We start from the raw sequence: 17,222 nt of genomic DNA on the forward strand, positions 1-17,222 counted from the left end.
TTTTAAATATACTTAAGTATCAAAAGTAGATGTAATTGCTAAAATGTACAAGTATAAATAATTAAAATTACTTAACCAAATGGCACAATATTTAACGGATAGCCAGAGGCACACTGCAACACTCAGACATCAAATCAAACTGTTTGTCACATGCACTGAATAAAAGTGTAGACCTTACCTGGCTTGGAAGTATTTCTGTCTGTAATAAGGCCTGTGTGTGGAAAAACTCATGATTGGCTGGGCCTATGCCCTCCAATGCCCACCCGCCCACCCATGGCTGCACCTAGCATTCTAGCTATTCCCATATACTTCTAAGCATAAGCGCAATGCATTGACATCTATGGTAGCAGCTAACATGCTAGCTATTCCCATAGACTTCCAGGCAATGTGCTAACGCTAGTTACAATTAATAGCCAAAATATTGCACAAAGACACTTAAGATGGCGGCGTATAAATTGTTGCAAATGTAACAGTATGACTTTAGACCGTCCCTTCGCCCATACCAGGGACCCTCTGCACACATCAGCCACCCACGAAGCATCGTTACCCATCGCTCCACAAAAACCACGGCACTTGCAGAGCAAGGGGAACCACTACTTCAAGGTCTCAGGGCAAGTGACGTCACGATCGAACCGCTATTTTGCGCGCACCACCGCTGACTAGCTAGCCGTTTCACATCGTTACACAAAACTGTATTTAATAATGGAGCATTTTCTATAGGTATTTCAATGCAACTAGCTACAGAAGTTCTGAAGACACCAGTGACTTCCGAAATGAGAACGAAGAAGGTATAGCCAGGTTGGTCGAACATCTGCTGATTATGGCTAAACAGCAGCTAATTAGCCAACAAAGCGAAGTTACCACCTGAACATGAAATACACTGTCAGAAATGGTTATTTATATAATATAGTGATAGGGGTGTTATTATAAATTGTTTTTAATTTAACTAGGCAAGTCAGCTAAGAACAAGTTATTATTTACAACGACGGTCTATGAACAGTGGGTTAACTGACTTGTACAGGGGCAGATCGACAGATGTTTACCTTGTCAGCTCTGGGATTCGATCTTTCGGTTACTGGCCCAACGCTCTAGGCTACCTGCCGCTCCAATAATGTAGTGATAGGAACGACAAATCAATATGAAGGATAGATCAATAATAGCAAATATTGTAAGGATCGAAAAGGTTGTTGTGGCACAATTTTGCAAAGACTCTTACACATTGGGATATAGTTTCATTGAACGGTCTTGGCACGTAATGCAACGCAGCAATTTTGAATGCAACCCTCATCTTAGTTCCAAACCACGCAGTTCCGGTCTGTATTTCCGGCATAACAAAAATGGCGTCCTCCACTAACGAAGGAAGCGTGAATGAAACGCGGTCGGGGAAGAAGTCGAAAAAGAATACAAACCAAGGTATTACAACGGTATTGTCTAGTATCAGAAACAAATGTATTATTTCTTAATAATAGTCCACGTTTCTGGATACCTGTATCTGAGCAGAAGCCTGATTTCCCTTGATTTGTGTACCTCGCGCCCGGTCTCATGCTTATTTATGGTGCTAGTATGAGCACTGCTTGAAAACTGCTACCAATTTGTTCTCAGTGAAAGAACGTTTATTCTATGGGAAAACGTGCATGCAATTTACCTACCTAGTTATGGAGCTGACTATAACGTTAGGTGTGTTATATCCTAGCTTCTAATCTTGTATTTTCAGTGGATGAATCTCAACTCTTCACTGTTCCCGATGGATGGAAGGAGCCAGCATTCACAAAAGATGACAACCCCAAAGGTCTACTGGAGGAGAGCAGTTTCGCCACTCTCTTTCCGAAGTATAGAGAGGCATACCTGAAAGAATGCTGGCCACTGGTGCAAAAAGCATTAGGCGATTCAGTAAGTTATGCCAATTAAAAGTGAAATATGCAGTTGAAATAATAACAAAGCGTCCATTCTGATACGGGTTTGGTTAAAAGTTGAGGGACGTTGCTGAAGAAATGTAGCCACTCAAATTCATAGACAGAGCTATGAAAGCAAGGATTTAACGATCCATGAGATGAAGTTATAGCTTTAACAATGTCTCGAGGCTATAGTGTCTCCATTGTTTATTGGATTATAAAAGCCTATTTTGTGCTCTGAGGGGCAGTTGAACTAAGCCCACGAGGCAGTTATGTGGTCTATTCCAGAGTCAATGGCCATATATAATTAAAACCTTTTAAAAATGATGTAGGAATAGTAGAAAATTAGCAGAATGTCGGCCAAAATCCATCTCACTCCATTGTCTCACACTGTGGGCTTCCTCTCATCACCATATTTGGTAGTGAGTAGCAATATGGCCAAAATATTATATTACGGTATTTAAATTTAAAAAATGGTGTGACAGTCTTTTAAAGTTTTGAATAATAAAAGTTCTACATTTGCTTTGAGTAGTGAATGATCCTAGGGTGGCAACACATACATTGTAAGTGATTTCGATGAGTCTCCATTCTGATTGTTTTATACTGTTCAATTCAACTTCAACCAAAACAAATTTCAGCACTTATTATTTCTGCATTTCCTGCACTCAATTGCAGTGGTAGAAAAAGTACCCAATTGTTATACATTAGTGAAAGTATAGATGCGTTTGCGTTAATAGAAAATGACTCGAGTAAAAGTGTCACCCAGTAAAATACTACTTGAGTAAAAGTCTAAAAGTATTTGGTTTTAAATATACTTAAGTATCAAAGGAAATGTAATTGATATAATGTACTTAATTATCAAAAATAAAAGTATAAATAATTTCTAATTCCTTATATTAAACAAACCAGATGGCACCATTTTCTTGTATGTATGGATAGCCAGGGGCACACTCCAATACTCAGACATAATTTACAAACAAAGCATTTGTGTTTAGTGAGTCCTCAAGATCCGAGGCAGTGGATGACCAGGGATGTTCTCTTGAAAAGTGCGTGAATTGGACCATTTTTCTGTCCTGCTAAGCATTCAAAATGTAACGAGTACTTTTAGGTGTCAGGGATAATGTATGGCGTAAAAAGTACATTATTTTGTTTAGGAATGTGGTAAAGTAAATGTTGTCTAAAATCAAATAAAAACAGTATAGGACAGATACAAAAAAACTACTTAACTAGTACTTGAAAGTATGTTTTACTTAAGTACTTTAAATAATTTTTGCTTGGGTACTTTACACCACTGCTCAATTGAGAATTTCCACACTGCCACATAGGGCTGCACGATATGGGCAAATAAGGATGGACCCTATAAGCTTTGGCTACATTTCATGTGTTCTCTTAGCTACTTGATGTAGCTAACATATTCTTGCTTTGCATATTCCTCTTTGATTTAGAAGATACTGTTGCACAAACAACATGCTGATTTAGGTCTACACCATCACTAGTATTATCAGGCTGTATTAGGTAGCTATGTTTGCTCATACTCAGTATCTTTATTAGCTAGCTATTAGCATTAGTGGCTAACAATTACTGTCTCAAGATTTAGAGCAACTTGCTAAGAAAAAACAGACTAGCTGTTTGCTGATGTAAGAAACACAAACTAATAGTGTCATTATAGAACGCTAGTGGATTATTAAGAAGCAAAGTGAAAAGCATTGTTGTTATCAACATTGCTGCATTGACCATGCAGACTGAAGGCAAGTGTCTCGTGGTTGAGGAACATCAAGTGCGCTCCTTGAGTGACATGGCAAGGTCTGTGTGGAAAGTGGCACGGAGAGAAAGTGGAGCGAGATGACTCGAGTAGCGAAGTGAATTAAAAAAATTGACATTACACATGGTGTATCATATTTAACAAACCAAACATTCGGTATAGAAGGTAAAGTAAAAACCCAAACCGGTCCCTGCATCAATACCAGTATATCATGAAATATGGTATACCGCCCAGCCCTAGTAGCAACGCCAACCGGATGCTTCACATTTACACATCTGGTGAAATATCTGTCTGTGGTGTCACTGTCTGGACCAGCCCCTATGTTATTGTTTTTGTTTTGTGGATGAAACAGAGGAGCGGTGTTAAGAAATGGCAGTACGTATTCTGCTGTTCTATAGCGTGTGCAACACAGGAGGTTGGTGGCACCTTCATTGGGGAGAATGGGCTTGTGTTAATGGCTGGATTGGAGTAGTATCAAACACATGGTTTCCATGTGTGATGCCATTCCATTCACTCTGTTCCAGCCATTATGAGCTGTCCTCCCATCTGCAGCCTCCACTGGACCGTGCAATGATGTCTCAGGGGGACATTTTTGTTTGCAGTAACTTCTTTGTTGTAAGATCACAATGTGACGATGTAGTTTCACCATTAAGGGTTCCAGCTTTAAGAATAATGTTACATGTTGACAAGAGTTGATCCATTCTTATCAACCCGTGTATAGGTGTCTGTGAACATGCAGATATGTAGCCATGTGAGGATGAATGATCCTCTCCTAGATTTAGGCACACAGCCTTTAAATTGTCCAAAACATTGATGTTCTGCTTTTCTTCCTCATCAACAGCACATCAAGGCCACCCTGGATTTGATCGAGGGCAGCATCACGGTTTGCACCACCAAAAAGACCTTTGACCCATATGCCGTTGTAAGGGCACGGGACCTCATCAAGCTGTTGGCCAGAAGTGTGCCTTTTGAGCAGGTAGGCATGCTCTCTTGTTCATCAATTCATAGTTGAACTTCCAACAATGATCCTGATAATGTGGAAGAATAGTCAACTCTATACTTACCCCAAAGAAAGAAACCAGTACAAGCATCTTCATTTGGTTGATGTTTTCTTCTGTCTTCCACCTTTAGGCCGTGCGTATTTTGGAGGATGACATGGCGTGTGACATCATCAAAATTGGCACGCTGGTCAGAACCAGAGAACGGTTTGTGAAGAGGAGGCAGAGACTCATCGGACCTAAAGGATCTACACTCAAGGTGCGTCTTGTTCAACCGTGCAGCCAGGGAGAGCGTTCAATGGGATACATAGTAGTTTTGTGTTTAGATGTTAGCATCACTAGGTGGCAGCATAGTGTTATTAACACCTCCCAACGTTTCAGAATCAGTCAGCTCATCAAATCAAATTTAATTTGTCATATGCACAGGGTGTATACATTTACTTGCAAGCTCTCCTCTCAACAGTGCTACAACAACAAAAATATTGAATTCAAATAAGTAGAAGGAAAAAATGAGGACAGTATATAGCTGGAGAGAATGTGCACAATAAATCTAAAAGTAAAAGCACTTATTCAAAGTAAGTATATTTACTCTTGTAGGGGATATGGAGATGGAATTATTCTGTGCAGTAAGAAGCACTGTGCTGTAAGAAGTTTAAAGTTTTGTTGGTCTTCTGTACAGGATACACATGGTATACAGCACAGGATACACATGGTATACAGCACAGGATACACATGGTATACAGCACAGGATACACATGGTACACGCGGTACCTGTCGGCGGTCGTAGTAGCGGTACCTGTCGGCGGTTGTAGTAGCGGTACTATCGGCGGATGGAGATTGCTCTCCGTGGAACACATTCAAACCTCCCTCTTACAGGCATTTATCTAACCTGCTTCCCCCTCAGGCATTGGAGCTGCTCACCAATTGCTACGTCATGGTGCAGGGGAACACTGTGTCAGCCCTGGGACCCTTCAACGGCCTCAAAGAGGTAAGCGCTGATTTCCTCAATCAGGACCATGTTCAGTAGGGTACACCATAGCAAAACATTTTGTAAGGCAAATATGCGTTTTTAGGTAGTACCTCTCCATTTCATTACGTTTCTAAATGCTTTCTCCCTACTGAGCACTATGCTGCTCTCTCCCTTAACCACGCACTGGAATCACTGAAATAAGCCTGTTGAATTCATCAGTTGCCTATTTCTGCTATGGCAACAAATCATTTATTGAATTGGTTTAGATCCCCCCCATAGGGAGATTAGGCCGTGATGGTAATGAATCCCTTTCAGGTGCATACTATCGCTATTGCCTCAGAAGCTAAGCAGGGTTGTTCCTGGTCGGTCCCTGGATGGGAGACCAGATTCTGCTGGAAGTGGTGTTGGAAGGCCAGTAGGATGCACTCTTTTCTCTAGTTTACATTGTTTTTTATCCCAATGCCCCAGGGCAGTGATTGGGGACATTGCCCTGTGTAGGGTGCCGTCTTTTGGATTGGGACATAAAAAGGGTGTCCTGACTCTCTGTGGTCACTAAAGATCCCATGGCAGTTATCATGAGAGTAAGGGTGAACCCCGGTGTCCTGGCTAAATTCCCAATCTGGCCCTCATAGCATCATGGTCACCTAATCATCTCCAGCCTCTAATTGACTAATTTCTCTCCCCTGTTGCTATTCCGCAGGTTGTTGCTGTAAATGAGAATGTGGCCCAGCGTCGTCCGGCTTGGGGAGGGTTTCCTTTTCCCGTTGTGCTCTAGCAACTCCTTGTGGCGGGCCGGTCGCCTGCAAGCTTGACTCCGGTCGCCTGCAAGCTTGACTCCGGTCGCCTGCAAGCTTGACTCCGGTCGCCTGCAAGCTTGACTCCGGTCGCCTGCAAGCTTGACTCCGGTCGCCTGCAAGCTTGACTCCGGTCGCCTGCAAGCTTGACTCCGGTCGCCTGCAAGCTTGACTCCGGTCGCCTGCAAGCTTGACTCCGGTCGCCTGCAAGCTGACTCCGGTCGCCTGCAAGCTGACTCCGGTCGCCTGCAAGCTGACTCCGGTCGCCTGCAAGCTGACTCCGGTCGCCTGCAAGCTGACTCCGGTCGCCTGCAAGCTGACTCCGGTCGCCTGCAAGCTGACTCCGGTCGCCTGCAAGCTGACTCCGGTCGCCTGCAAGCTGACTCCGGTCGCCTGCAAGCTGACTCCGGTCGCCTGCAAGCTGACTCCGGTCGCCTGCAAGCTGACTCCGGTCGCCTGCAAGCTGACTCCGGTCGCCTGCAAGCTGACTCCGGTCGCCTGCAAGCTGACTCCGGTCGCCTGCAAGCTGACTCCGGTCGCCTGCAAGCTGACTCCTCGCCTGCAAGCTGACTCGTCGCCTGCAAGCTGACTCCGGTCGCCTGCAAGCTGACTCCGGTCGCCTGCAAGCTGACTCCGGTCGCCTGCAAGCTGACTCCGGTCGCCCTGCAAGCTGACTCCGGTCGCCTGCAAGCTGACTGACTGCAAGCTGACTCCGGTCGCCTGCAAGCTGACTCCGGTCGCCTGCAAGCTGACTCCGGTCGCCTGCAAGCTGACTCCGGTCGCCTGCAAGCTGACTCCGGTCGCCTGCAAGCTGACTCCGGTCGCCTGCAAGCTGACTCCGGTCGCCTGCAAGCTGACTCCGGTCGCCTGCAAGCTGACTCCGGTCGCCTGCAAGCTGACTCCGGTCGCCTGCTGTACTGTGTTTCTTCTGACACATTGGTGCGGCTGGCATCCGGGATTAAGCGAGCAGTGTGTCAAGAAGCAGTGTGGCTTGGCAGAGTCGTGTTTCGTAGGATGCATGGCTCTCGGCCTTCGCCTCTCCCGAGTCCATAGGGGAGTTGCAGCGATGGGACAAGACTAACTACCAATTTAATATCAAGAAATTGGGGGTGGGGGGTGTATTAAACTTCCCTGGAGTGAGCAACAATTGTATTTTTCTTGTGCTTTGAGTGATTCAATTATTATCTGCTAAAATATTATTTTTCATATGTAGGTACGGAAAGTGGTGTTGGATACCATGAAGAACATCCACCCCATCTACAACATCAAGGTAATTGATACCTTTCTCCTCCACATCCAATGAGGAGAAAGGTGTTCTATGTGGTACTTTGTCATGGTTCGTGGTAAACTTAAAGCAACCGACACTGTTCTATGTAAGAGGATGTGGGGTTTTTGTTGACGCCACAGAGGAAGTCCAAAACAAACTGGAGTCCTTTAGAATAGATGACTTGAACTTACCATGATCCCAAAAGGGGAAGTTTGAAGTTCCTTGACAGCTGAGAACAACATGCTTCAGACCGACTTATTCTATCCGTCATAACTTATTTTGAAGTTTTTTATCGTGTTTACAAATTCCTTTATTCCGATTGGCTCTCGCACACGAGGTTGTCAACAATAACCAAAATCTTAGCAAAACAAAACATTTTTTTTTAATATGGTCAGGGAGGAAGCCATACTTAAGCTATTTTAGGCGTTTCTAAGCAGGCAAAGAAATCAAATATGTGAGGTGTTGCTTCTTTAATGCTGTGGCTCAAGGGACTTAAAGGAGCAATCCTTTAAATCCCATGAGGGATGGATGGGCCTTTGAGAAATGTAACCACTCAAATTCATAGACTGCTATGGATGCAAGGACTGATCCAAGATATCAAAATTATAGTTTAAAGATTTTTGTTGAAGCTACACCGTGTTTGTTTACAATGACATTGTTTGTAAACAATCATATATTTTGGGTTCTGCCGAATTATACTCTTCACGAATCAATGCGTGTGTATTATATATATTTAATTTAAAAGTACAAAAATGGATGTAGCAATTGCAGATTGCCCCTTGAACTACTGCATCCTTTCTGGAGCTTTGCCATGTAGTTACCAGCATGTCATCTGACTTCAACCGCCCTCAGTTTCAATAATCCAAGTTAATTCTTCCAACACGTTTCTCCCTCTTTCCTCTTGCGACCGTTCGATTGGGGTCGACCGCAGACGCTCATGATCAAGCGCGAGCTGTCCAAGGACCCCGAGCTGCGGCTGCAGAGCTGGGAGCGATTCCTACCCAACTTCCGACACAAGAACCTGACCAAGCGCAAGGAGCCTAAGAAAAAGACGACAAAGAAGGAGTACACGCCTTTCCCCCCGCAGCAGCCTGAGAGCCAGGTTAGTGGGTCAGAACCGCCTCCCCCCGAAGCAGCCTGAGAGCCAGGTTAATGGGTCAGGACCGCCTCCCCCTGAAGCAGCCTGAGAGCCAGGTTAGTGGGTCAGAACCGCCTCCCCCCGCAGCAGCCTGAGAGCCAGGTTAGTGGGTCAGAACAGCCCCCCCCCGCGCAGCCTGAGAGCCAGGTTAGTGGGTCAGAACCACCTCCCCACGCAGCAGCCTGAGAGCCAGGTTAGTGGGTCAGAACAACCCCCCTCCCCGCAGCAGCCTGAGAGCCAGGTTAGTGTGTTAGAACAGCCCCCCCGCAGCAGCATGAGAGACAGGTTAGTGGGTCAGAACCACCACCCCCGCAGCAGCCTGAGAGCCAGGTTAGTGGGTCAGAACCACCACCCCCGCAGCAGCCTGAGAGCCAGGTTAGTGGGTCAGAACCACCACCCCCGCAGCAGCCTGAGAGCCAGGTTAGTGGGTCAGAACCACTACCCCCCGCAGCAGCATGAGAGACAGGTTAGTGGGTCAGAACCACCACCCCCGCAGCAGCCTGAGAGCCAGGTTAGTGGGTCAGAACCACCACCCCCGCAGCAGCCTGAGAGCCAGGTTAGTGGGTCAGAACCACCACCCCCCGCAGCAGCCTGAGAGCCAGGTTAGTGGGTCAGAACCACCACCCCCCGCAGCAGCCTGAGAGCCAGGTTAGTGGGTCAGAACCACTATGCAGGCATGATGTATTTATTTGTATCGGTTCCTGTGTCATACAACATGTCAGCCCAGTATACTAATCTTCATGTAGATGGCACGTCAAACGTAGCATACAAAGTGCAAGCACAGTACAATAATTTCTTAAAATATTTTTAAAGTTCAGTTTCAAGATAACACAGGACATTGACAAGTCCTCTTCCACATACTGTAACAGGGGTGTGTAATGGCTTTGGTTCCAGGCCCACATTGGGATTTCAAAATTAAGCGGAGGGCACAGATTTTTTTCAAACTGATTTGTAAGTCAAAAGCAATTTGCGAGCTGGAAAAAGGGCACTTATATGTATATTTTTTTATTAGTTCATTATTTATACATAATTTTGATTTAGTTTTAGAAGTTCAAGAGTGGCCTGGAAATTATTACTCCAAGCCTGGAAATTATTACTCCAGACCACTCTTGAATGTCTTATGAATATATTTTAAACCGCCTCTTTTCCGGCCCGCAAATTGCTTAGAAGTTCCCAATCTTCTTTTTGAATCATCCTTGTACTATAACATACAACAGCCATAGAGCCTAACATCAACAGATGACTTGGTCTACATCTACTACAACTCCATCCATCACTAAACCTATCACTAAGCTTGTTCAAACCCATGTTCCTGGATTCACTGTGTTGTGTTTCCTGGTTGTCCAGATTGACAAGGAACTGGCAACGGGAGAGTTCTTCCTTCGAGAGAGTGTTAAGAAGAGGAAGAAGATGGAGGAGATAAAGGTAACCATGGATATCACTTGGCTGTTATCACTTGGCTGTTATCACGTGGCACTTGATAGCTATGCACCAGTTACTGTTTGTATAGCATTGCATGAGAAACTAATGACCTTCAAAACACACACAACAGGATTTATTGTGCCAAATCCATTTGTCCTATGCCTGATTGTGTCTGTGTTTCCAAGGTGAAACAAGCCGAGGTGTTGTCTAAGAGGCAAGAGGAGCGAAACAGGGCCTTTATTCCTCCTAAGGAGAAACCTGTTATGAAGAAGACCAACAAAGGTACAGTGAATCATTTGAATAATTATGTTCTTAACTACCTTCTCTCCACCTGACCTTTGCACCCACTTCCTTCAAGCCTTGCCAGAGGTGTTCAGAAACATTCGATTCTCAATTATAATAAAATGATTTTATGCACTTTGAAATTATTCTTCTAGAATGAAAATCACTTAACAAATGTAATTATTATCATTAACTAACTGGTTAAATGAAGCATTGCCTGAGCACATACTCCCACACAGCCACACCAAGCTGTTTAATATGTTATTTTTCTTTTACCATGTTTTTTTCTAGCTCCCTCAGAAGCCAAAATCAACATTGAGGCCATCAAGGCTAAGGTAAGGAAAGCCAAGACCAAGAAGCTAGGAGCCCCCTCTGTTAACCCTGTCCCACAGACCAAACCCGCCTATGACAAGAAGAAAAAGAACAAGGGCTAACCTTGGAAAAGCTTGGACAATGGACAATATTCACTATTGCTGCATTCAAACGAGGTATGCAGATCACTAGCGTGAAGGACGTCAGGTTTGTCAGGTCATTGGTTTGTCTAAAGATGTATTTGGGATATTAATATAATATCCCCAATTCCTCAGAGATGAATCTTCCTCATAGTTTTGATGAAATGAATATGGAATGCCTCTGTCCTCAGTAGAGGAGACATTATACAGTAAAGGTGCCTCCCTATATGTGACACCCAATGCCTCAGTGTTACCTAGTTAGCCTGTGACCGAGGCCCGTTCTTCAATATTGTTTAGCAACTGTTTGTAAGATGTGCACAGAATGTGGTTCACCTGGTTTATCCCGACGCCACAGATTTCTCCTCTTGTCCCAATCCTCAGAACAACTTGTACTGCTTTCCACCAACACCTGTCCATGTTAATATTTACAGTAAGCACTCTACTTTATGAAGAGTGCGAGTATAATGGCTTATGATGCAGTTAATACATTGGAAGGCTAGTAATGTTTCATACTCATTTAAAAAAAACATGCATACTATTAAAAGCCTTTTTATAGTCCTTATAAATTATTAACAAGGTATTAAGCTATATACCTGCAGGCTTTGAGAAAAGGCACTAAAAGTTTTAGTTCATGATTAAATTAACATTGTTGTCGTGTGCTGCTACAGGCGTCAAGTGTTGCAGAAATGGGCCTAGAGGACTGCTGAACAGTGACATAGCATTGTGATGTTTAGGAGAACTGTGTGTTGGGCTGCATTCTTTGTAATTTGGTGTTGCTACTTCTAAAAACTCAATAAAACAAGTATATGATAATCTCTTATTCTGTATTTGTAGAATTGATTTTCCTGTTAGGCCAAATGAGATGATTTTAGACACCGCTCTTCAACCTTCATAAGCTCTTGTGTTATGAGTTCTGCTGTCAGTGGTTGGTGAGCCTGGTCCCAGACTTCTTTGTGCTTTTGCCAACACTATTGCTCATTGTTAAGCAAACATGATTTTGGGGGATAAACAGTTATTTTCAAAAATGTAACTTAACAGAAACACAGATTGTGACATTTTATGTATGCGCTATTTGAGACCTATTTTTCCTGTTCTTATTTTAGCAATTGTTTACTTTAGAGGGCTCGCCGTATAGTTTGTATTAAAGACTGCTGCATAACTCCTTGAGGTTAGTCAATCAACTTTTGGTTACATTTTGGGGTAAACTTTCCCTTTAACACATTAATGGAAGCAGCAAAAGCAGCATATACATTTTAGTAGTAGTTCACTTTATTGTACCACAATGGGAGTTTGGTTTGAGGCTCTGCAGGAATTTAAAAAAGACAGGACCACATTGAGAAAGCCATGACAACAATGAACAGTGCAGGTCAATTAATCTAAACCTCTCAGCTATTCGTAAAAAAATATGCTTGGGTACAGTCTGTGTACTCCAAATGAGGCGACAAAGGTGAGGAGAAGGGCCAGGGGTCGGATGGCCAATATGGCCATGCAGCAGGGGCCACAGGTGGCCAGGGTGGGGTCCCAGTCGGGGGTCCATCTGTAACCTGTACACAGGTGTGAAAAGTAATGGCAAATGTTGGTCACAAAGAACACATTCTGGCATTGTGGTTTAGGAAGTTCATTTAAATGAAGGGTTGCGTATTCAAAACATACTTTTCTGTTCATCTCGTTTTGGATTGTCTGTAAAGTGAGAAGACAAGGCAGCTTTATGTCACAAGTAGAAAATGGTATTGGTTGTTGAATGTGTAGCATGTACAAGGGAAAGAGTATTGGGTGTTGAACATGTAGCATGTATAAGGGAAAGAGTATTGGGTGTTGAACATGTAGCATGTACAAGGGAAAGAGTATTGGGGGTGTTGTGGAGGAATATGTTGAAGATTCAGACCATCACAGGGTTGTCCTGCATCTTATTTTATTGGGTGTGGGAAATGGTAGCTGACAGACTCACGGCAGAGCTTGGCCTGGCATTGATTGTTTGCACCCTCACAAGAGCTGCATTCTTCCAACCCGTTCTGGTATGGTAACATCTCAACCACATTTCCCCTGGACAAAGCAATGCACATCCTTTTAATTGATCTAAAATTGATTTCTAAAATCAGAGCATCTTAGACTTTTTTTTACCGAAAGGAAAGTACAATGTGTGCAAGGTTGCATAATTCCAATAGCCTTTCAAAAATCCCCAGGTGTTCCAGAAATGATTCATTTTGCATCATATGATGCACAACGCAGATTTTTTTTGATGCAAAATGCATCATACCGGCTGCATTTCTGTATTTTGAATGTTATATACAGTTGATGTCAGATGTTTACATACACTTAGGTTGGAGTCATTAACTCGTTTTTCAACCACTCCACACATTTCTTGTTAACAAACTACAGTTTTGGCAAGTCGGCTAGAACATCTACTTTGTGCATGACACAAGTGATTTTTCCAAAAAATTGTTTACAGATAGATTATTTCACTTATAATTCACTGTATCACAATTCCAGTGGGTCAGACGTTTACATACAATAAGTTGACTGCCTTTAAACAGCTTGGAAAATTCCATAAAACGATGTCATGGCTTTAAAAGCTTCTGATTGGCTAATTGACATCATTTGAGTCAATTGGAGGTGTACCTGTGGATGTATTTCAAGTCCTACCTTCAAACTCAGTGCCTGTTTGCTTGACATCATGGGAAAATCCAAATAAATCAGCCAAGACCAAATTGTAGACCACAAGTCTGGTTAATCCTTGGGAGAAATGTCCAAATGCCTGAAGGTACCAAGTTCATCTGTACAAACAATAGTACGCAAGTATAAACACCATGGGACCACACAGCCGCCATACCGCTCAGGAAGGGGATGCGTTCTGTCTCCTAGAGACGAGCATACTTTGGTGTGAAAAGTGCAAATCAAAAAGGACCTTTGCAAAAGCAAAGGACCTTGTGAAGATGGCGTGAATAGGTACAAAAGTATCTATATCCACAGTAAAACGAGTCCTATGTCGACATAACCTGAATGGCCGTTCAGCAAGGAAGAAGCCACTGCTCCAAAACTGCCATGAAAATGCCAGACTATGGTTTGCAACTGCACATGGGGACAAAGATTGTACTTTTTGGAGAAATGTCCTCTGGTCTGATGAAGCAAAATTAGAACAGTTTGGCCATAATGACCATCGTTTGGAAGAAAAAGGGGGAGGCTTGCAGGCCGAAGAACACCATCCCAACCGTGAAGCACAGGGGTGGCAGCAGCATGTTTTGGTGGTGCTTTGCTGCAGGAGGGATTGGTGCACTTGAGGTAAGAAAATTATGTGAAATATATTGAAACAACATCTCAAGACATCAGACAGGAAGTTAAAGCTTGGTCGCAAATGGGTCTTCCAAATGGACAATGACCCCAAACATACTTCCAAAGTTGTGGCAAAATGGCTTAAGGACAACAATGTCAAGGTATTGGAGTGGCCATCACAAAGCCCTGACCTCATTCCCAGATAAAATGTGTGGGCAGAACTGAAAAAGCGTGTGCGAGCAAGGAGGCCTACAAACCTGACTCAGTTACACCAGCTCTGTCAGGAGGAATGGGCCAAAATTCACCAAACTTATTGTGGGAAGCTTGTGGGAGGCTATCCGAAACGTTTGACCCAAGTGAATCAATTTAAAGGCAATGCTACCAAATACTAATTGAGTGTATGTAAACTTCTGACCCACAGGGAATGTGATGAAATAAATAAAAGCTGAAATAAATAATTATCTCTACTATTATTCTGACATTTCGAATTCTTAAAATAAATTGGTGATCCTAACTGACCCAAGACAGGGTATTTTTACTAGGTTAAAAGTCAGGAATTGTGAAAAACTAGATTTAAATGTATTTGGCTAAGGTGTATGTAAACTTCTGACTGTATCTTAATTGCTGACATGTAACACTTGTTGGGACTATATATACAATGGACTAATGAAACAAATACCAAAATAGTTTTGGGGTGGAATTTTCCTTTCAGTGTACATGAATTTTTAGATATTACTGCACTGTTGGAGCTAGGAACACACGCATTTCTTTACACCTGCAATAACATCTTCTAAATATGTGTATGTGACCAATACAATTAGATTTCATTCGGTATATCTGTGTATTCAGTCTGCCTTACGCTTTGTGAATGTAATATGTGCATTCAGTCTGACTTACGCTTCGGCATAGTTACAAACAAATATGGCTCCCTCTTTATCAGAAAACAAAGTCCTGTCGACGCCATTTGGGCATATTTGGACGGCGCAACCAACCTTGTAGCTCGTCGCCCAAACAACCTGGGAATGAAAGCAAGCATACAGTCTGCAAAGATGAGGAAATATTGAGTTCCCCTTTTATACCAATGTTTTTTACGATAGGTCAAATAGAGGGTGCTTATATTTCTTCTGTTTCACACATGTACAAGTGTGCAACCTGTGTGGTGTGAAATAGGTGTTTTTTGCATATCCCATGCTTCCTGAGACAGCTTCGGAGAGTGTGGTCAAGGCCAGGCATCAACTGTTATTGATGGTGCCCCTGGTGCAATTAGGGTTAAGTGCCGTGCTCAAGGACAGATCAGTAAATGTTTCACCTAGTTGGCTCGGGATTTGAACTAGCAATCTTTTGGTTATTGGCCCAACGCTAAAACGGCATTTTGTCGTTTTGATGGTTTTTAGCAGTGATGCTGTTCTATTCAGTAGAGGACACGTACCTGTGTGTAGTGGCCACACATTTTTCCTGGTTTACACGCATTTCTTTGGTATGAGTAATCGTTCACTTCTTTGACCCATAAATCCATGGCCCGCATGACTGAGAACGTGGAGGGCGGGTATCCTGCCCAGATGTTCTCTCCCACGGAGGAGAAGACAGGGTGGACCCGTCTGACCTCTTTCAGGTAGATGTTGTGCTGGAAATCAGTGTCTTGCCCAGGCCCTTGCAGTGACAGCCAAGCCCTCATCCCACGTCTTGAAGGAAAAAAATGCAACCAAATTAGTGAGTGTCTAAAAAAATGACAGTATCTGTGATATGAAACTGATTACACGCCTCTATGGATCTGATTGGCTTGTCCTCCTTTCATTCCATCATTGTTTTACAGGGCTCTACAGTGCGACCATTTTACTTGCCTATGCGGCTACATATTTTGTCTTCGACCTGGAATTTTAATTTAGGTGCACCAGTGCGCCTCGAAAAATGTAGGATTCTAGCTTTATTACTTTACCTCAAATGTTTCATTGTGCTCCTACATTTCTTTGTGTGCGCCTACAGTTTTCAACTTAGGCGTTACACGTTCTTGTAAAAAAGGACAGTGTAGAGCCCTGTCTTATTCAACTATAGCTTACTCACAAGGCAATGTTTATATGCATTGTTGTTGCTTTAGGAAACGTTTAAGCGCTATTCACGTGTTGCATATTCGTAATTGTCACTTTTCCAACTGCAAAAGCAATCCAATTCTGAATAATTTACATGGAAGCAGTATTAGCTATATTATGGTTTTGACTTGGGAATACAGTGTTGCATGCTCTCATTTTTTAAACCTTTATTTAACTAGACAAGTCAGTTAAGAACAAATTCTTATTTTCAATGACGGCCTTGGAACAGTGGGTTAACTGCCTGTTCAGGGGCAGAACGACAGATTTGTACCTTGTCAGTTCCGGTTACTAGTCCAACGTTCTAACCACTAGGCTACCCTGCCACCCCGTCTCATTGCCTCACTGCTTACCATGTAGAGCATATTTCTGGCTGGTGGATTCACAGAGGATCGGTTGTCGTTGTGTATCCTCACACAGTCGTCGATGAACTTCTTATCGGTGATGCCAGGAAATGGGTTGTACTCTGAGGACTCGATATTAGGGACAGATGAGCCCAGGAAAATCACAGCCCACAGCAATCCCTGCATCAGTAGCTGCCCCATGCTTCAGGTACAGAGGATGGAACCAGGACAGGTCACAAACGTCTCACATCACATCTCCTTTCTCGGTAAAGCAGCTTGTTTCACACAGGAACTGAGAGGTCTGCATGTTTTACTGCTGGATGGTGAGGAGGAAGGAAGTCGATGTGAAATGCTGTGAACTAGTGAGTCCATGTAGTAGTGTAATAAACTGGCAAAAGATGGAGGTAACCTACTGGGCAGAAAATGGTTGAATAAATGTTGTTTCCACGTCATTTCAACCGGAAAGAAATCCATGTGATGTCGTAGAATCAACCTGAAAAACTGATAGGATTTGCAAGAAGTCAACATAAGCACATTATCTTTTTTC

General features: G+C 43.3%; 2 protein-coding genes across 2 annotated transcripts; one reads left to right on the forward strand and one right to left on the reverse strand.

Moving 5' to 3' along the window:
• The first annotated feature begins 1,258 nt into the window (after nt 1-1,258).
• On the forward strand, nt 1,259-11,797 carry krr1 (KRR1 small subunit processome component homolog). The gene is made up of 10 exons (XM_046296810.1): nt 1,259-1,413; nt 1,715-1,890; nt 4,496-4,630; nt 4,786-4,911; nt 5,557-5,640; nt 7,630-7,686; nt 8,615-8,785; nt 10,169-10,246; nt 10,429-10,525; nt 10,817-11,797. The coding sequence occupies exons 1-10, from the start codon at nt 1,338-1,340 to the stop codon at nt 10,957-10,959; spliced, it is 1,143 nt and encodes a 380-aa protein (XP_046152766.1). The 5' UTR covers nt 1,259-1,337; the 3' UTR covers nt 10,960-11,797.
• Nucleotides 11,798-12,224: 427 nt separating this feature from the next.
• Nucleotides 12,225-16,999, reverse strand: glipr1a (GLI pathogenesis-related 1a). Its single transcript, XM_046296811.1, is given in 7 exon segments — nt 12,225-12,521; nt 12,631-12,657; nt 12,926-13,020; nt 15,145-15,263; nt 15,677-15,881; nt 15,883-15,929; nt 16,685-16,999. Coding segments are annotated over 7 exon segments (840 nt in total). The 5' UTR covers nt 16,877-16,999; the 3' UTR covers nt 12,225-12,366.
• Between the last annotated feature and the right edge of the window lie 223 nt (nt 17,000-17,222).

This window comes from Oncorhynchus gorbuscha, linkage group LG14, assembly GCF_021184085.1.
Source record: "Oncorhynchus gorbuscha isolate QuinsamMale2020 ecotype Even-year linkage group LG14, OgorEven_v1.0, whole genome shotgun sequence".
Taxonomy (NCBI): Eukaryota; Metazoa; Chordata; class Actinopteri; order Salmoniformes; family Salmonidae; genus Oncorhynchus; species Oncorhynchus gorbuscha.